A 21,837-nucleotide genomic window follows, 5' to 3' on the forward strand; every position below is an offset into this window, starting at 1 on the left:
AAAGAAAAGGAAACTTATTTAGCAAAGGAAAAAACAAATGCTGTCGCTTTAAATCGGAACTGAGCATGCCTGGCTATGGAATTCTGGGAGTTGAAGTCCACAAGTCCACAAGTCTAAAAAAATTGCTGCTTCACAAGCCATAAACCTCACCGCATGTCAGTGAACAGAACGTTTGTTGCATTACAAGTTGATCAGACTGGGAGTGGAGCACAGAATGAAGGAATGGGGAAGAAACTCCAAGTCAGATAGAGCAAATGATAATTTGGACAACAGAACAACAACATATGATTGAGCTACCAAACTCTTCCCCAGCCATCTCTTCACTTGGTTTCCTGGCTTTGTGGCCATGATCATTTTGGCCAAGAACAAGAGTAAGGCAAAAGAAACAAAGATGATTCCCAGATTTTCTTAATCAGAAAGGAAGATTATGATTTTGGGGATACATTGGATTCTTTCCTCATTGGGATATGGATCAGGTGGACATTTGGTACATTTTTCCATATCTGAGAATAACTGTATTACTATTTTCTTAACAATTACTCCTTTCACATTTTAAGAAGTAGCTTCTTGAGACAATGTCTAATACCAGGAACATTTCCGCAAGTGTGTGTTTGTGTGTGTGAGAGAGAGAGATAGAGGGAGAGAGGGAGAGGGAGAGGGAGAAGGAGAGGGAGAGAGAGATGGAATTTGGGGGATTGTGTTTTAATGTGCAGGACGTCTACAGGCCAGAGGTGGGTTCCTCTTGGTATGGTGCGGTATGCTAAAAGAGGTGGTAAAAAACTGGCATATCAGACCAGACCGGTAGCAATGGCGGCCTGGCCATAAACCTGGACTGGTTTTCTGGTCACCGCTTGCTTACCCCACCCCACCCACGCGGGCTCTAAGAGGAAGGAGGCAGAGATGCTGGCATGGGACTTGCCTTGCTTCCCTTACTGCCCCTTCCTCTCTGTCTGCAGCCTGGGCCCTGCCTGCCCTGCTTAGCTGGACCGCTGGGTGGAAAGTGGTGAGGGGGCAAGTGGCAGTGAATGGTAAGGGAAGCAAGCACTAGGCCAGCATCTCTGCTACCTTCCTCTGAGAGGTGCGGAAGCATTGAGGGAAGGAGGGGAAAATGCAGCGGGAGCAGGCAGTCTGGAGCACGGGCGGCAACGGATGGGTGAGTGGAACAGAAGTGAGCCCCACGCCGGCTCTCGAAGGAAGGAGGCAGAGATGCCGACATGGGGCTTGCCTTGTTTCCCCTACCATCCCTTTCTCACCAGTTGCAACCTTGGCCACACCTGCCCTGCTTAGCTGGGCAGCTGGCTGGGAAAGCAGTAACAGGGTAGGCAATAAGGGAAGCAAGGCAAGCCCACAAGGCAGCATCTCTTCCTCCTTCCTTTGAGAGTCAGCGTGGGGCTCCCTTCCACTCTGCTCACCCATCTGCGGCTGCCCACTCTCCCGCCTGCCTGCTCCCCCTGCATTTTCCCAGCATCTCTGCCTCCTTCGTCTGAGACTGCAGCAGCAGGGAAAGGGAGGTTTCTTTGCCAGCCTCCCACCTGGAAAAACATTAATTTTCGCCAACTGGAAGGAATGTGTGTGAGAGAGAGGTGGGGAGAAAGAAAGAGTAAGAGACAAAGAAAGAAGGAGAAAGAAAGAATGAAAAAAGAAAGTGGGAGAGAGACACAAAAAAGAAAGGAAGGCAGGCAGGAAGGAAGGAAGGGGGAGAGAGAGAGACACGCAAGAAAGGCAGGAAAAAAGAAAAAAGATAGATAGATAGATAGATAGATAGATAGATAGATAGATAGATAGATAGATAGATAGATAGATAGATAGAAAAAGAAAGAGAGAAAGAGAGAAAGAGAAAGAGAACTTACGATCACAATTCAGCCCAAAATTTTGGTTGGTAAGCAAGAACGTTGTTAAGTGAATTTCACCACCTTTTACAAGTTGGTCACACCCACCAGGCCACGCCCACAGAATAAGCCATGCCAACAGAATAGGTAAAAATTTTTGAACCCACCCCTGGTACAGGCCCATTTGGAATAGCCACATGTTCTGAGGGTTACTTGGATGTATCTTTTTCTTTCTTTGCAGGCGGGCAGGCCTTCTGTAGTGATGCTGTAGTGTTCTGATGACTCCCCTTTTTTGTGCTCCAGTGGGTGGTATGAATCAAAATGTAAATATATATATATTTTTTTTCATATATATATATATTTATTATGTTTTCATTCTATACAATCACATATTCACTGTGTTTAATCAGGGCATATAGAAAATGCCCTCTACAATACAAACCCAGTATACCACCTTGGCCCGCCATACACCCTCTTTCAACCCCCTCCAACTTTCATTCTTCCTTCTCACACACCCCTCTACGCCTACTTCCCTTCCCCTTCTTTCTAACCTTAACCCTATCACTCCCTCTCCATTCCCTCCCTCCCTTCTCCTCCTCCTCTCTCTCACCCTCTCCACCCTCCTTCTTCTTTCACTCGACTCTTTCCTTCGGTATCTATTACCTTCCAGTATATTCGGTTTGTTCTATTTTCGCACTAACATTGATAAGCCACAGTATACAAATACAATCATGGAATTTAACACATATTGTATTTCCCCCCTCCCCCCTCCCCCTAAATCCCCACCTCCCTTCCCTCCCCCCGACTTCCCAAAGACCATACATGGTATAACTTTTGAACAATCACAGTCTAAAATATCTCTACATTGAACTCAGCTTCTTACTGTTACCCAAATTTTAAACAATTTAAATTATTACTGATACTAAGCATAAGCTATCTGGAGTTTCTTAGTCCCATATTTACTTTTTATGTAATCAATCCATTTTTTCCAGTCTCGTTTATATCTCTCGTTTGAATGTTCTTTGAGATATGCTGAGATTTTGGCCATTTCGGCTAAGTTCATAACTTTCAAAGTCCATTCTTGAATTGTAGGTAAATCTTTCTTCTTCCAATACTGCGCCACCAAGAGTCTTGCTGCCGTTATTAAATACAGAACCAAATTAGTCTCTGCTGCTGTAAAATCAGTACATATACCCAGTATATGTATTATTCAAGCATTATTGGTTCCTTAATATTCTGAGCCCATTTTATCATACAATCCTTAATCAGTTCCGTTTCAGAATCCATCTGTACTAATACATTATATATCCTCTTTATATGCATTGAGCTTTGATCTCTTATTTGTTTAAACAAATTATCCTCAACTTTTACAAAGCCAATTTTTTGATCTGTTTTCCACCTAGCCTGTAGTTGACCATACTGAAACCACGTTTGAACTACCTTCTCTTCTTTAAGTACCTCTAAAGATTTTAGTTCCATCACCCCTCTTTCTGAGATAAGAAGTTGTCTATAGGTGGTTCTATCGTGTTTTTGTTCTACATTCATATTTTCAATTGCATGTCTAGGAATTGCCCACATGGGCACTTTATCATTTAATTTATGTTGATATTTTTTCCAAACCCGCAATAAAGCATTTCTTAAGATGTGATTTTTAAATTTCTTATCCGTTTTTTTGTTAAATAACAAGTAAGCATGCCAACCATATAACAAGTCATATCCCTCGATATTCAAAATTCTGTCATTAGTTAGATGAATCCAATCACTAATTGCAGATAGTGCCACTGCGTCATAGTATAATTTTAAGTTAGGTAATTTCAATCCTCCTCTTTCACGTGCATCTTGCATTATTTTCATCTTTACCCTCGGCTTCTTTCCTGCCCACACAAATTTATTGATACCCTTCTGCCATTCTAAAAGATTCGCATCTCTTTTAAGTATTGGTAACATTTGAAAAAGAAATAAAAATTTTTGGTAAAATGTTCATTTTTACTGCCGCTATTCTACCCAGCAAGGACAAATGCAGTTTTTCCCACCTTTTCAACTCCAACTGTGTACTATGCCAAAGTGATTCATAATTATACTTGTATAATTTCCCATTTGAGATTAAGATATTAACTCCAAGATATTTAACTTTTTTAACTACCTCACATCTTAGCATCGCCCCCAGTTCTTCCTTCTGTTTGATAGTCATATTTATAGCTATTATTTTGGTTTTTCCTAGATTTATTTTAAATCCCGAGACTTGACCATATTGATTGATCGTATTCAATAATACCCTACTAGTTTCCTGCGGTTGTTCCAATATTATAACCAGATCATCCGCAAATGCACGGACTCTATATTCTTGCTGTCTAATTTTAATCCCTTTTAGACCGCCTAGGCCCCGTATCTTATTCAACAGTATTTCCAAAGTTATAATAAACAATAATGGGGACAGAGGAATTCCCGAAATACCTTTTGAATCTCTTCCTGTTGAAACACTTCCTTCCCTCTGTAACACAATTTGAATACATTTCGAGCTTTCCTTTTTTTTCTAATCTGATAAGCCAACCACCTACCGGGTTTATTTGCATTGCAGAAAGTATTATGTTTAGCATATAATAAACTAGTAGCTACCTGGTCAGAGATCAGCATATCAAACTGAGATTTTAATATAGCAATTGTTTCCCTAATCTTTGTATCTCCTGGATTCAATGTTAATTCTGACTCTTTCCCTTTAATTTCCTCTTCCAATTCTTTTCGTTTTTGCCCTTGTTTATGTCTATGTATTTTGTTTATATTCATTAATACTCCTCTCATATACGCTTTGCTTGCATCCCATACATATTCCAAAGATGTACCCTTGTTCATATTGAGAACAAAATATTCCGATAGCAATTTTTTACAATCATTAACATACTTTTCATATCTAAATAAATTTTCATTCAACCTCCAGGACCTTCTTGCCTGGGGTACCCTTCCCAATTCCATCCAGACTGGATTATGGTCTGAAAGAACTCTCGCCATAATCTTTATCTTCTTCACCCTACAAAGTAAATCATTTGTAATTAGTATAAAATCAATCCTTGAAAGAGATTGATGTCTATTGGAAAAAAAGGTAAAGTCATATTCTTCTGCATGCCTCTCGCGCCAAGCGTCTCGCAATTCAAAATCGTCCAGCATGTCAAAAAAGGGTTTGGGTAACTTAGCTCGAAATTTGGTGTTCGGGCGAGCTGTCTTCTTATCTCTTTTGGTGTCGATCACGCCATTCCAGTCACCCAACAATATACAAGACTCAAAGTCCCACTGTACTAATTTAGCGTGAAGATTTCTATAAAATCCATCTTGTTGTTGATTAGGAGCATAAATTCCCAAAAGTAACGTCTTTTTCCCTTCTAAGATTAAATCTAATGCAATATATCTTCCAAAGGGATCTGCTTCAATTAGCTCAGCTTTAATGTCTTTTCTTAAATATACTACTATGCCATTTTTCTTTTCCATGGCTGAGGTCGCAAAATGTTGGCCCAGTTTGGGGTTAAACAAATATTTTTGATCGGTTGATTTGATATGAGTTTCTTGCAAGCAAATTATGTCATTCTTAAACTGTTTGAGATAATGAAATATTTTCTTTCTTTTCTGTGGAGAGTTCAGTCCGTTAACATTCCATGTCAAAATCTTAGTTGTCATTTTTGGTTGCCTGAAGCTTTTTTAGAGCCTCCCGCAAGGCCTGTCTCACCTTTGGTTTGGCTCCTCCCACAGCTTCTGAGCTTGTTGCAGTAGCTCCTTGATCAATGGCCAACGATTGTTGAGATTGTTGCATAGTAGCTTGTTTATCCGTTTGTCTGGTGGTCTTACGGTTGGATCTTTTTTCCTTGACTCCTTGCCCTTCCGGAAGAGGGAGATGATACATTTTATCTGATGGTTGTGTGGTTTGCTGTTTATCTTGTTCGTCTCGTGGTTTTTCACCATATCCCGAAGGTTCAGGGTATCCCATCTTCAGAATCCTATGATAGAAATCACGAGCTTTCCATACAGAGCTGAGACGATATCTTTGTTTGTCCATTGTAACTATAATACCGAATGGGGCATCCCATCTGTACTGTATCTGACGCTTTCTGAGCTCTTCCACCAGAAAAGCATAATCTCTTCTGGCTCTCAGCATCTGAGGTGGTATTTCTTTCAAAACAATCAGGTCCTGTCCACCAATTTGAAGCTTAGTATTGTAAGACTCTTGTAGTATTATATTTCTAGATTCTCTTGTAACAAAGTATATTACCACGTCTCGGGGAAGTTGCCTTTGTTTTGCCGCCCATGAGTTAACAAGAAAAATCCTGTCAATCTGCCAATCAAAATTGGATCCCGGTTTTCCCACCAGACGGTCAAAAGCTTCAGAAAACATTTGCTTTAAGTTCTCCTGCTTTTGTAGGAGAAATGTAAAAATGTAAATATTGATCTGTGTGCTTGGGGGAGGGGTCTGTAAACTTCAGTGTTATGGCTTCTGTCTTCCTTAATGTGAATGCACAATCCAGGAAGGCTAGACGGTGAGATTCAAAATATGCAGAAAAGTTTTCCTGCACCTCATTCCTCACCCCTCCCTATGACAAGTATATTTGCAGCTAATTGGAGCTTGCCAAAGTGTTTTGAGAATGCTGAGATATTTTGAGATAATCAACATATTTGTTCTAACCTAGGCTTCCTGGTGGCAGAAAGCTGAGTCCCCATCCCAATAAACCTCTTTTATTTAATTTACAGTGAATTCCTCTCCAACAAAGTCTTTCCTCTCCCACAGTCTTTCAAGATAGTACGCAATTACCAAACTTTATCAGGCTTGGAGAGTGGCCAGGCTGATATCTTTAAGATGCTGCAATACTTGGCAAGAATGCAGGAATGGACTAATTGTCTTGGGCAAACTCCATTCCCCTTTTGCTCCTCTTTTATTCCCTATGGGAGGGGCCATTCACTGTCCACCTGTCCACCTGTGGCCCAAGTCAACCCTTGTTCTTTAGCTGTTCCCTTTGACTGGAAACTCTACACATGTGCACACTGGGAACAGGCTCCAACTGTTCATCTGCCTCACTGATGTCTGACTCCAAAGGCAGTTGATAGCTGTCAGATGGCCCTAGCCCCATCTCTGCCTTCCATACTCCAGCACTGGCTCATGTTCCACCCCAACCTCCGCACTGTCCAAATCTGCTGCCAGCTCCACTGGTCACTGGCAGGCTGCAACAATACTTTCTCGAGGGGCCTGGTCTTGCAGTGTTAGTACAAACTGGATCCAGACAGCTCTAGTCTTTTTCACCTGTCACACACACACTCCCTATTTCCCATCACACACACACACACACAGACACACAGAGTTTTATTGCCAATCCATCCCCTTCCCCTCCCACCAAACCTTGGTTGGCAGAGTGACTATGAAGCACCAAGCCAAACATTCTAGAATCCTTCCCTCTTTCTTGTCTCTTCTATTCAGCTGTTAATATTATGTTAATACTAGTCAATAACTCAGCATTGCCCAAGTATTTATTTATATGGGGGAAATGTCTGGACCAAACATAATTTCTAATGTTGCATTTCCCCCCTTACCAAAGTGAACCATCTTGTGGTGTACTGTGAAGAATGCGAGAGCAACCTCTCCCTGAACCCTAATTTTGTCAACAATTAAATTAGTTAAAAATGTTTTCCCTGTGCCCCCAGCAGCGTAATTTCTAATGTTGGTACTGTGGTGTACAGTAGAAGACATTTTAAGGTAGTACAGCAGAAGCTAATTTAAGGCACAACAGACCATTTTTATATTAGCTTGTTCATCCCTGGTTGCATGTCAATTTTAATTACTAATTGGTTCATTTGATTGTTTGCTGATTATGTTGGAATTTCATTAGTCTTATATTCTTCATATGTTTATTTCCTTCAGTTTTAAATAAGTTTAATTTTCACATTGATGCAAAGGAAAAATAAAAAAATGCCTTAATAACTGCAGTCAAAAAATTAAATGTTTGAGCCTCATTAACAATTTCAGTCATTTCCCTACTTTTATCATGAGATGTTCCTTAGTGTTTAGATCTGGCCTTAGGGTAATAATGTAGCACTTTGGGAAGAAGATACAGCCCAGCAGACCAGCACTGGAGGTCAAGATGGAGAAGACCTGCACAATCACCATGGACTTTCCTTTGGTGCTCAGGTAAGTTGGCAGGAAGGACACCCAGACGCTGCAGAAGACCAGCATGCTGAAGGTGATCAACTTGGCTTCATTGAAGGCCCCAGGCAGATTCCTGGCCAGGAAAGCTACAGTGAAACAAATGGCAGCTAGGAAACACATGTAGCCAAGGACAACATAAAACATGGTGACAGAGCCTTCATTGCATTGCAAGATGATCATTCCAGGTTGAGACTGGAAGTCAAAATCAGGGAATGGAGGAGAAACTCCAAGCCACGTGGCACAGATGAAAATTTGGCCAGCAGAACCAGAAAGAATGATGGAGTTGGCCAAGCTCTTCCCCAACCATCTTCTCACACTGTTCCCTGGTTTTGAGGCTAGGAATGCTAGCACCACTGTGATAGTTTTGGCCAACACAGAAGACACTGCTATTGAGAAGACAATGCTGAACACTGTTTGTCGGAGAAGACAAGTGGCTTTCCTTGGCTGTCCAATGAAGAGAAATGAAGACAAGAAGCAAAGCAGAAGGGAGACCAGGAGGATATAGGACAGGTCCCGGTTGTTGGCTTTGACAATGGGGGTTTCTAGATATTTAATGAATATGATTAAAATAAATCCTGTGCTTAGGAACAAGAGTAGGGCAAAGGACACCAGGATGATGCCCAGATGTTCCTCATAGGACAGGAAGGTTATTCTTTTTGGGATACATTGGACTCTATTCTCAGTTGGATATTGATCATATGGGCACTTGGTGCATTTTTCAGTATCTGAGAAAACAAAAAATAATATTTCTTTTGTATCTATTTTCACATTTCAAGAAATATCTTCTTTGGATGTCAAATGATACTGAGCAAGCATGGCAGGTGCCAATATTCAAAATACAAATGGAGACAGTTTGATAATCCTAACAGTGACTGTGGGAATATCTCACAAACTTTATATCATATTGAGATAGAATGCACTATCAGAAGGCTCCCTGCCAAATGGCTAAACAGTCTAGATATTCACCATAGGTTTAGCCATTCTAGTAACTGCTCATACATAATTTAATTTTAATCATAAGTCGCTGATAACCTGGTGTTGTCCTGATATTTATTTATCCTAATCCTGTATTAGACAGGAAAACGAATGAATTATATGTATAGTGTCAAGTCAAATTCACTATAGATATAATTGATTCATAGAGATAGATAGATAGATAGATAGATAGATAGATAGATAGATAGATAGATAGATAGATAGATAGATAGATAGATAGATAGATAGATAGATAGAACCCATTATTTCTATTACGCATTTTTCAAATAATTAACCATTCTGGTGTTTTATATTTTGATAAACATTTTTATATCCTGTTTCTGCTAATTTTAATTAATGCTGTATTCTTTTGCATCATATAAAATAAATAAAGTTGATTAGTTGGTTTCTGTTTCTTCCTGTTTTCTCTTAGATCTGATTCCTTTTCATCTGAATAGAGGAAGTAAGTCTTTGTTTCCCCCTTTAGAACCACAACTGTATCCCTTTGTTGTTGTTGTTGTAACTGTAGCTTACCTCTTAATCCATAGTATGGAAAATTAAAGCCCTAAAAATAAAAGAGGCAGATTTTACCCCTAATAATAGTAAATTTAATTTATGTTCCTTCTTTCACACAGATGACCTCTTCACAATTTTATGGCAAGTTCTTCTCTGTGTATTCTTTATTGTGGCCCACCAGTGGCCAGGGAAGCTGGCAGCACAGTTGGAGAATGAGGAGGTTGAGGAGAAACATGGGCCGCTCCTGCAGGCTGGGGAAGGCTCAGACGAGGGCTCTGTATTGAAGGCAGGGATAGGGCCAAGGCCAACTGGCAGTTCTCAACTGCATTCAGAGCTAGACAGCAGAGAGGCAGAGGAACAGCTGGAGCCTGTTCCCAGTGTGTGCATGCGCAGAGCGGTCGGAAAAAAAAGAACAGCTCAGAAATCAGGGTCTGAATGGAGAGTGGGCTTTTGCAAGAAACAATTTGTTCATTTGTTTATTCATTCATTTCAGGAGTGTGAAGATCTATCCATGAATCTCAGAGACTCTGTGTCAAGTCTTTCCTTGCACTGCACTGTGTTTTGAAAATATTTACATGGCAGCTTTCCCAGCTGCCATGGTCATAAATTCACCTTTGAAAGACTGTTTGCCATGCCTATGCTGAATGTGAATGAGAGGGATTCACGTTCACTTAATAAAAGGGGTTTTGCCATGACCAGGAATCTGCTTTGTGCTCTGGATGGATCCACTACCCTTTCCTCTGGTGTGACCCACCTTCCTGAGTGGAGATGGTCCCTTCTGGACAAGGAACACAGTCATAGCAGCAAACTGGCTCTCCTTTTCTAGCCCTCTTGAAATATCCAGGCTGACAATTTTCCACACATCTGGACTGAGGCAGAGTCTAAGGAGAAACACAAGGAATGCCAAATGAAATATGTTAGAAATAACCATCATTGAAAAATGAAGGTAGACATGAACATTACTCAAGTAGTTGCTGGACTTCACTTAGGTAAATAAGAACTTTTTACAGTACTTTTCAAAGTATAAGACACACTTTCCCCACCCTTAAAAGAGGATGGAAATGTCAGTGCATCTCATACAACGAATATGGCCATTTTTGGCCTCCCCAAACCCCACCTTGTGGGTCTCGTTTTTTGCCAAAAATGGGCCTGTTTTCCTATGGCCATGATCTGTGTCCTAAACGATCATCACCCAGCATCCCACATTAGACATGGGCTAAATCAATTTAAAGGCCACGTTTCATATCACGGCATCTAAAAGACACTTTGTCAATTATATTGAACCCTCGTAAGACACTTTAATAAAAACTATAAGGGTTATATACTCTCCAAATTCCATTTTCATTGAAGCCTATTTGGTGAATAGGCTTAGCCACTTGAAATGTGTCCTAAGGCTTTGGAAAACAGGGAAAAGACACCAGAATTTCATTCACCTTGTTGAGCAACTTTAGCTGTGAAATAGCATCTTGATCGATAGTAAGTGTCTGTCTTTCCAAAACCCCTAGTTGCTGTTTAATGGGATCCTCCCCAGAGAGAACTATGAAGCTTATGATGTCCAGATCTGCGGCCACATCACCATTTTGGTCCAAGTACATTTTCATGTGGGAAAGATTGCAAAACTCATTCTTGTTCAAAAATGGATGGAACTAGGGGAAAAAATCCAGGAATGTTAAAAGCTGAAACCTTGGGGGTGAGGTCTATCCCACATGGTCTTTCGAGATTTGAATATTTCTTCTATAGTTGTCTAACTTGCAAATATCCTGAGTTGGCAGAACAAGTGTTATCACTATCCTCAAAAGAGAAAAAGAAAGGTTCAGCAATTTTTTTACACATGCAGAGAGAGAGAGAGAGAGAGATGGAGATGGAGAGATATTCTGGAGTACCCTTCAGAAGTTGTAGGTACTCCATTAGTGGTGGCTTTTGACTGAAGAACCATATATCTGAAATGGTGCAGTGTTCCATTTCAACTCTACTATTCTATGTCTATGTCCACATCTATATCTAACTACATTTGATAAGAATATTTGTGGAAAGGATAACACCATAGTAGATTGCAAAGCAAGCGTGAGTTGGGAATGTGATGCTCATGGAAAGAAGAAAAATGCATCCACAAAAATCTTAGAAGAAAATGTTCTGGTTTGGAGAGAAATTGACTCGAGTACAAAGTCCCCTGGCAGACATCCTCCTTTGAGAAGACATTGTAGAACTACTGGATCAGCTTTAGAGATGGGCAATGAAACCAAGGAAGAAATCAAAGGAGTTAGTCTTATCCTTGAGGAAAGGCAACAAGGAGAAGAGTCATGTTCGACTATAGGGATGAAAATCGAAAGGAATCTGGGAGTACCTTTTACAATGGACAGAATCTCTTGGCTGGAGAAAGGAGGATACAGCACTCTTCCAATAACTGAAAGATGTTTCAGTTTATATCATATTGCAACAGATGTTTGCTCTTATTCCAGAATGGAGATGACAGACTCAATTTGATTGAGGGCCGCATCAGGGGTTGTGTTTGACCTCGGAGGGCCAGGGGGGACAAGGCTGTGGTGGCCATGGTCAGGGTGGGCATGGCCAGCTCGATGCCACTTGTGTCGGGGGTACCTGTGGTGTCCCAGACAGTGCTGGAGGGGATCCTCTTCCAGTCCTCTGCCAGTGAAAACAGAGCTGGCAGAGGGCTGCAGGAGACCGTCATAGCCAAAAAACTGAGCCCGGAAGGGCCGCATATGGCCCTCCCGAGCTCCGTTTTCACTGGTAGAGGCACTGCAGGCCAGTCCTTCGCTATTTACATGGCAGCCCCACTGGTCAAATCTAAACACCCTATGGGCTGGATCTGGCCCCCAGGTCTTGAGTTTGACATCCCTGTACTAGATGGTCATCAAATTTATGAAGATAAAATTCTAAAATGCTGATCACAAATTCATGAAGACAGGAATATATTTTAAAATGCATACATACTTAATGTAAAATTAACACTGTTTAATATCAAAATACATATGGCACGGTACCCACTCTTTGGAAAACTATCCACAAATGATTAGGTTGGTGTGAGGATTGGGGTCAAAGGTGTTGGCTCTTTGAAGCTCAAAAAGGTTGAGATGGTTCCCTTCCTCCTTTGTCTTTCTCCAAAGAAAATAAGGTACATGGATCTTTTTTTTTTCATTGTTAAAATGTTTTTATTTTCCATTTTTCATTTTCATACAGTCACATATATACTGTGCATAACCGGGGCCATACAACATTAAACAATAACCACAGCAGTTCCTCTTGTCAGCAATACCCCCAGAAATATAAATAAAATAAAACTCAAACTCAGACTCAAATAAAAACCCAATATACCTCTTCCACTCTCCATACACCTTTTTCTTCCGCCCCCCTCCAACTTACTATCTTCCCTCCATCATTCCCCTCTACCCTACTTCCCCTCCCCCTCTACCACTCCTCTCTCCCCGTCCACTCCCTCCATTCCTTCTCACCCTCCCTCCCATCCTCTCTCCCGCCCTCTCTACCCTTCTTCCTTCTATCCCACTCCTCCTCCCCTTGGTGTATTTCTACTATATGTCAATGTATTCAGCTTGTCCTATTTTTACGGAGAAATTAAAGAGAGGTACATGGATCTTTATCGGCACTCCATCCATACCTGCCATGGCTGCAGCCTTTGAGTCCCCAGCCTCTCTTCTTGCCCTTTCCTTCTCCTCTTGAATATGGAAGAATAGGCAGCATTCAAGGCATGGGCCAGAGTATCAATCATAGCATAAACATGGCTGTTATATCGATTCCACATCGTGTTTCTTTCCATTTTGGTCTTCAGTGGTGATGTCTGAGTGCATCTTCTCCGGCCTTTGACAGAAATGTTGTCTTCTGAAAAAGAACATCGAAAAGACTGATTCGTGAACTGTGGTTCCAGTAAGAAATCTGGTTCAAAGGAACCATCGTTTGGCCTTTTTTTCCACTGAAAACCGTAGTTCCAAACACTATGGACATATTTGAGGAACGTGTGTCTTCTTATTTGCATTGTCCCATAGCTTGCAATTATCCACACTTTTCCTTCAATGGGTTCTAGCAAGCCTTGAAGTGTTGAATGAAAAAGACAAATTCTGTCCAAAAGCGAAAAAAAATCTACAAAGTGAACAAAGACATTGACTTGTTTCCACTTAGAGAGGGCATCCCTGAGGGGTGCTGTACGTGCAGGGGTTGAGACAAGTTGGGATATAACAACACAAATTCCATTCCTGACAAGCAGAGGTGTCAAAGTCCTCATGAAGTTCACCCCACTCTCTGTGTCTGAAGCAAAGAGACCAATCAAAGACCATCCAAAATGGAGGAGCATCTGGACAATTCCTGGGTAGAGAGTCCCTAATTTGGGGAGCATGTGGTAGAAAAAAGGGAATTGACTTTTATCACTCAGAGCTTCTGAAGCAGTTGAACGGATCTGAAAAAACAATGAAGAGTGCTGTATTTAGGGCTCAGTTATTAGCTTTCAATAAATCAACTTCTTTTCTCATGAACACATTATAATATTGTATTGTTGATTAGCCAGAAGACCATATCAAGATACAAAATATTAAACACAGAACATTAACAAGGCCAGAATATACAGTACAATAAAAGAAACACAAATTAAGTAAGAAAGAATTAAACAATGCAAATCATAACTGTACCACCCTGATATTTTTCTGCAATTAGACCCATATTTGCATACTTTAACTGAACTGTTTGAATGACTCTATATATGAACGTGTATGTGTTTGTCTTCTTTGTTTTTCTTCAATAATACACTCTTAATCTTTTCACTCTGAACTTTATTCAGGAGGAACAAGATATATTGTTTTAGCCATAATATCTATTAGATTAATTGGGCTATAATTCTAGCATGCTTCTTATTAATGTTTAGATCTAGCTATATCTGTCTATATCTATATCTATCTATATTTGTATCTATCTACTGTGTTTCCCCGAAAATACGACAGGGTCTTATATTTTTTGACCCACAAAATATGGCCTTGGGCTTATTATTTGTCAGGTGCAGGAAGTAACAACCCCACCAGCCCCACCCTCTCTGTCCCACCATCTGCTTGCCTGAGGCCACAATGACCCAAATTCTCCTTGCACCCTGGACTTTGCATGCTCTGCTTACTGGCCGTGGAACCTGCTCTGGCCTCGCGCAGGGGCGGGGGGCTCTTCCTGGTAGAATGAACGAACACACATACACACACACACACTCTCCAAGGCAGTCACATTCCTTCAATAACTTGCTTTCCAGCTCCATTCTCTGCTCCACGTGGAGGACATGAAAAGTAGACTGTGTCCCTATGGTAAAAAAAAAAAATACCAGAAAATACCTTCCAAGTTCTTTCTCCCCCCCCCAAAAAAAATCTCATAAAGTTGGAAGTAGTCCCACAAACTACTTTTCTTGCCCTGCACGTGGCAGTGGAGAATGGAGCAGGAAAGCAGGTTAGTGGAGAGATGTGGCTGCCTTGGGGGTGGGTGGGTTAGGGATCTCTCTCACACCCACCCACCCACCATCCTTTCCTTGGGAATTCTGCACAGACGCAGAGAAAGCTTCGGATAGAGGATTTGGGGGATGTGCCTCTGCCCTGAGATCCCAAGGAAAGAACAATTGCCAGGAAAGGGAGTGGGGGTAATTTGCCTCTTATCCTGTTCTGAGTCTGTGCTGAGTTTCAGAACAGGGTAAAAGGAAGGAAAATCTTCCCTCCCCATTTTCAAGCCGTTCGCAAAAATACCTCATTCCGAGCCTTCTATCCTGCAATATGCTGAAGGCTCGAAATGGAACATTTTTGCAAACCGTTTGAAAATATGGAGGGGGATATTCCTGCTTCTCCCCCTGTTCTGAAGGTCACAGACTGAAAACAGGATAAGAGACAAAATCCTCCCTCCTGCATGCCTTCAATCCTGCAATCCTGGATAATGTGAAAGCTTGGAATGTGGCATTTTTCAAACCTCTTGAAAATGGGGAGGGGCAGGGACGTGCAGTCAGGGGAGGCAGGGGAGGCAAAGCCTCACCACTGTCATCATGAAAAAAAAGAAAAATGTAAAAGGAAAAAGGCTGAGCTAGTTGCTGCCAGAGTCACCATGGATGACTCTGCTTAGTGCTTAACTGTTTTAAAAAGCCTCTTAAAAAGTGCCCTCTACAGGAGGCAGCAGGAGAACAAGGTGCCTCATCTAGTCTGACTTTATGATCACTCAAGCAGAGCTAAGCAAGGGTTAAAAGCTGAAAAATTCCTGACGTACTTAGGCACGTCGTTCTCCTGCCTCCTGTAGAGGGCGTTTTTTAGAGGCTTTTTTAAACAGTTAAGCAGAGTCATCCACACAGTGACGCTGGCAACAACTAGCTCAGCCTACCTCAGCTCTTGCCTTTTTCCTTTTACATTTTTTTTCTTTTCATGATGGCAGGCAAGAGCAGAGTTGAAATCCTTTTTGAAACACCTGGAAAAGGTACATGTATGTGTGGGTCGGAGGGAGGGTCAAACTTAATCCTCCTGGTGCAACTTTGTGTGTGTGTGTGTGTGTGTGTGTGTGTATGTGTATGTGTATGTGTTTGAGAGAGGGGGAGGGAGCATATTGAGACAGTTCTTTAGTTTATGCACTATGTAACACTCTAAGACTATGCCTTTGGGTCTTCTAAAATTTTAATTATCCAATCATAAGCAAAAACAATGTTTTCAGTAGAATGAATTTCCACTTCTACTTACACCTGCCAGCCAAAATGCTGCTAGTGGTATTGATAACATGGGCTGAGGAGGAAAATCTACATTTTCTGAATCCTGGTGCAACTTTGTGTGTGAGAGAGAGGGGGGGAGAGAAAGGGAGGAAGGAGGGGAAGGGAGAAGAAAAAGAAAAAGAAAGAAGGAAACTTATTTAGCAAATAAGTTTAGAAAAAACAAATGCTGTTGCTTTAAATCAGAACTGAGCATGCCTGACTGTGGAATTCTGGGAGTTGAAGTCCACAAGTCTAATAAAATGCTGCCTCACCAGCCATGAACCTCACCGCACATCACTGGGGAGGGAGGGTTTGTCTCTTATCCTGTTCTCAGTCTGTGCTGACCTTCGGAACAGGGGGGAGAGGCAGGAATATCTCCCTCCCCATTTTCAAGCCGTTCGCAAAAACGCCCCATTTCGAGCTTTCAATGTGAATATGCAGGTAAGAAGCGACCTCCTGTAGGCATTAAAATCCATACACTTGGGACATCGGAAGAAGCCCTGGGAGGAGACGCTGCTGCCAAAGTGCAGGAAATCTCCCCACCACCACGAAGAGGTGGCTGAAGGTGGCGTTTGTGTTGCCTTCATCCTGGTGAAACTCCTCTTTGAAAGGACGATCTGCAGGTTCTGGGGGGGAGATTTCCTTCGGCAGCAGTGTCTCCTCGCATGGCTTCTTCCAATGTCCCAGGTGTATTGATTTCCGTGCCTTCTTTTCCTGTTCCGTGGACAGAATTGCGAGCTGTGACTGTCACCGTTAGGCAAGGGGAGCATGAGGCATTTGGGGTGTGTTGCTTGGGCTCTAGCTTCTTTTGCAGCTGCAATTGGCTGCAAAAGCGACCGGCGTTTGCTGGAGACAGAGGCCTGAGCCGTACCCACGAATCAGCTGTTTTGTGAATGGAGCAGCCCAATTGATCCGATTAAGGGGCCAAGAAGCCATAAGATGACCAGGGAAGGGAAGGGCTGCCCCTTGTTCTGGCTAAACTCACCCCTTCACTAGGGCTCATTTTTGGGGGAGGATTTATATTTTTGCCCACCACAAAAATCTGGCATGGCCTTAGTTTTAGGACATGTGGTATTTTCGGGAAAACAAAGTCTATCTATCTATATCTATCTATAGCTATACCTATCTATATATCCATATCTATCTATTTATGTATCTTTCTCTAACTCTAGATCTATATCTATATATCTTTACCTTGATGTCTATCTCTCTATATGCATATGTATCTATATCTATTTATCAGCACAAATATAACAAATGTAACAAAAAGGCAACAGTAAAAAAATATTGGGTTCTGTCTGGATGGTCTCTTGTGACGAGCCGAAGGACAGAGAACGGAAGTAGTGATCTTCCTCCCATATTTGGGCATACCGGGGGTTGTAAAATCTAAATAGATACCTTTCACCCTGGCTGGCTGATAAGGAGTTGAGCTCTGTGGCTCAATGGTTAACACATCTGCCTTAGAGGCAATACAGTACAGGCTCGATTCCTAGCAAGGGTATGGCTAGCTGATGAGAGCTAAATAGCTTGAAATAGATCTATACTAGTCTCCCTTTATTTATTTATCAGCATAAATATAACATCTATATCTATCTATCTCTATATCTCTATCTATCTCTATCTCTCCATATCTATAGCTTGCTCTATCTATCTATCTATCTATCTATCTATCTATCTATCTATCTATCTATCTATCTCTTTCTCTATCACTATCTCTGTATGTACAATCTCTATCTATCTATCTATCTATCTATCTATCTATCTATCTATCTATCTATCTATCTATCTATCTATCATCTCTATCAAGATAGATAGATTGGATAGATAGATTAGATAGGTAGGTGGGTGGTTGGATGGGTAGGTGGATGGATGGATGGAGATAGATAGAGATAAATAAATTGGCTAATTAATGGTAGTAGTAAGTCCAAAAGCATATATTTCTTATAAACTTTAGGTAATATAAGCCACTGGGATTCCTTTCGCAAATCTGGAATTTGTGCATCATTGAAAATATCATTAGTTTGGTTAAGCTGATATATAAAACAAAAGTTTCAATCAGTGCTTCCTTTTGTACAGAAGACCCTTTGATTGGACACAAAGCCCCTCCTGACCTTCACAGGTGTGCAGCAGAAGCCCCCAAAGTAATGGGGATGTGGTCATTAAATTATAGGGTTGCTTGAGTGCTTCCCCTTGCAATATCAAACCCATGCCTAGATAACATACCTAGAGTGGTCATGGAGAAAAGCAGCTCTTGAATTCACATGAAGTATTAGTAAGGTTTTACAAATCCTTAGTAAGTCCACATCTAGAATACTGCATCCAGTTTTGGTCACCAAATTACAAAAGAGATGCTGAGACTTTGGAAAAAGTGCAGAGAAGAGCAACTAACATGATTAAAGGCCTGGAGATCAAAACATATGAGGAACAGTTGCAGAAATTGGGTATGGCTAATCTAGAGAAACGAAGGACTAGGGGTGACATGATAGCAGTGTTCCAGTATTTGATAAGTTGCTACAAAGAAGAGGGGAGTCAGCTTATTTTCCAAAGCACCAGAAGGCAAGACAAGAAACAATGGTTAGAAACTAATCACAGAGAGAAGCAACCTGGAATTAAGGAGAAACTTCCTAACAATGAGGACAATTAACCGGTGGAACAACTTGCCTTCACAAGTTGTGGATGCTTCATCGCTGCAGGTTTTTAAGAAGAGACTGGAAAGTCACTTGTCTGAAATGATGTAGGGTCTCCTGCTTGAGCAGGGGGTTGGACTAACAGACCTTCAAGATTCCTTCCAGCTCTATTATGATTGTTTGTTTGTTTGATTGATTGATTGATTAAATTCCATGGAGGATATATAGTTGGATTTATTGCTTATTCATCCTACCAATCCACTCAATTTACTAGATAGAGAGGTACACATACAAACCTGTGGGATTTTGTAGGGGGCTATTAATGTTGATATCTGGATGGAGATATCCCCGTCAGTTTGATCAAAAAGAGTCAAATGGTTGTCCTTCTTTCCACAGCTGTAGTTGGGAACATTGGCTTCTCCCATAGATAGGATGTCCAGCAACGCATCTGATGTGCCAAGAGTGCTGAAATAGTTGTCATGGATGTTGTAGCCAAGCGTGAGATTGTGCAAGAGCGGGGAATTCTTACTGACCATTTGAATAGCAAAAATATGGCGTAGGATTCTAGACTGATCATAGGATATTCTGGTGTAAAAAATGTTCATTTTATCATCCTTACCCATCACTATCATCAATAGCAAAATATATTGTATACTTTTTATACAATATATTTTTGTTTGACTGGTGAAAGTGAAGCATAGCACTTCTGAATGAGCAATAGATAAACTTCTGTAAAAATGACCGTTATTATCATCAACAAAAAAAACAGCATATTTTCTTCCAGTCTAATCCACTTTTGTCGCTTGAAGCCTACAGAATCTTAAGCCAATACTGACTCCAAACCCAGAGACCAATGATACCCACCCATCTCCATTTAATTTTAATGATTGTTGGGGAGATGGAATTGATACAGTCCCCCTCCTGGGTTAATAATCACAAATGCACCACTATTTGTAACAATACTAATCTTCATCTGCCCAGTAACCAAAGTTGAAAATAAATGAATTATTAAAGTGGAATCATCATAGAAGAAAGAGGATGTTTCAAAAGTAACCCAGAAACCAATTCTAAAAAATAAGTCATCCTGGATTTCTATAAGGACCAGCAAGTGAATATCAATCATTTGTATTTGAAATGAGCTTGGCAGGGGAAAATTACAATAATCACTAATTTAAACAATAGTATTCAAATCATGAATTCAAGACTCAATGGGGAGAGAAAAATAATGTGGACTTTTTTCTGTCCCTTCTTTGGATGTGAGTCTATTTCTCAATATAAGACAAAGAAAGCATGGAAATAAAAATGATTTAAGAAAGTAGACAGGTCAGGTGCTGCAATATAGGAGGCAGTGGAATAAGGAAAACAAAATGAGAAATCTATAAACAGAGAGAATGGAACTGCATTATCCTAAATGACTTACGAGTGAAACTGATTAGAAGGCTCTGCCTTGAAAGGGAACACTATATGCACCAGTTTTGATGTAGCGATGATTATATTTATGAAATGGTCTCCTGGTCTGTAATAACTCCATGGGTTTTTTGCATCTTGGTGCTCTAAACTCAGTGGGCATTTCATTCTCAGCTTCCCCGAGACAGGCTGAGACAACAGCAGCATCAAAAGCAGAAGCAGGAGGTCCATGATTCATAGGGCTGAATCAATCACCTCCCTGTTTCTGAACAAGAACAGGAAGAATGAAAAGTCCTCTCACAAGAGCCAGTGACTTTCCTGATTCAGACAGAGACAAGCTTCACCTGGAAAGGAGAGAAAGGTACATTTAACAGCACAGCCCCAGCCTGTGTCCTAAAATTCATATAACACAAAGGGTGCCCTAAAGCCTTTATCCTTTCCTTGATGCAACTTCCCCTCCATATTGCTTCAGTCTGATGTTTACATCAGTTTCTGGAGAAGTAGAAGAGATCTCAAAGAGCAGGATGGTGATAATTACAGTGAGAAGCAACCTTTCCTCTGGGGATCCATTTGCAAAAAGGAAGCCAGAGTATAGCATGTTAGTGAACCCCTGAGGGAAAATTTCTCTATCGGTTGTGGCCTTCCCTGTCAGGATGCATCCAGAAAATGATGCGGGAGGAAGACACAGTATTGTTATTGACTTCTGCTGTCCTTCAATATGGTTTCTTTTCTCCAGGGATCAGGTCACCCAGGGTTGGGCTTCAAAAAATTTAGCAAGGGATTCTCTGCCCTGTTTCTGGTAGGTGTGGCCATGGTGGGTGTGGCCTAGTTGGTCTCCTGCACCACACAGGGGGGGTGTTGCCTTCAACATGGTTTCTTTTCTCCAGGGTCTTCTGGGTAAGGTCATCCAGAACTATGGCGTTTGGTGCCATTCTAGGATGAAAATATGGAATGGGTTTTTTTTAAACTTTAATATGGAGAAAGATAGAGGGCCAATACATTTTCTTTCTTCTCAATTTGTTGCCATGCCCACCAAAAAACTGGTTTGAAGATACATGGTTTCCCATTCTTTTAGTGAGTCATTAAGGCCCCATGTAGGTTTATCTGTGTTGTCAGAGTCACCCGAATGGTGCAAATGAGTGTGCAGCCTTCTTGGAACTGTTGAAAGGACTGTGTTGCAGATGGGAGATAGATGAGGTCATATCCCTCCATGACCTGAATGACTGAGAATCTCCATAGACATTAACCTATTCTAATTTACCTTCTGACATCTCTCATTGTGTTTCTCACTGCAATAGTCCATCCAACACACACACACACACACACACACACACACACACGCACACACTACTCAAGAGCACTAACAGAGTGATTCCCAACCAAGTAAATGGAGTTTGCAGATATTTGGGGGGAGGAAGAAGTGTCTGTTCTTCCCCACCTGCAGACTGTGATTCTGCAATTACCATGCTTCCCGACACAAAAATTCCTTCCAAGAGGCAATACCAAATGTCATCCAGAGTCAGCCACCCCGCAACATTATTTAGATTCAAATTTGCAAATGGGATTCATATGACCATGCCAATCACCAGC

General features: G+C 41.2%; 1 protein-coding gene across 1 annotated transcript; it reads right to left on the reverse strand.

The window, feature by feature from the left end:
- Positions 1 to 7,827: 7,827 nt before the first annotated feature.
- On the reverse strand, positions 7,828 to 19,376 carry LOC148047104 (vomeronasal type-2 receptor 26-like). Its single transcript, XM_087707942.1, has 4 exons — positions 19,137 to 19,376; positions 10,932 to 11,123; positions 10,253 to 10,379; positions 7,828 to 8,732 (listed from the first exon to the last, which is right to left on the reverse strand). The coding sequence occupies exons 1-4, from the start codon at positions 19,374 to 19,376 to the stop codon at positions 7,828 to 7,830; spliced, it is 1,464 nt and encodes a 487-aa protein (XP_087564068.1).
- Between the last annotated feature and the right edge of the window lie 2,461 nt (positions 19,377 to 21,837).

The sequence above is a fragment of the Thamnophis sirtalis genome, unplaced genomic scaffold (genome assembly GCF_051295495.1).
Source record: "Thamnophis sirtalis isolate CommonGarterSnake01/CBP01778 unplaced genomic scaffold, rThaSir2_p1.2 scaffold_3, whole genome shotgun sequence".
NCBI classification, from domain to species: Eukaryota; Metazoa; Chordata; class Lepidosauria; order Squamata; family Natricidae; genus Thamnophis; species Thamnophis sirtalis.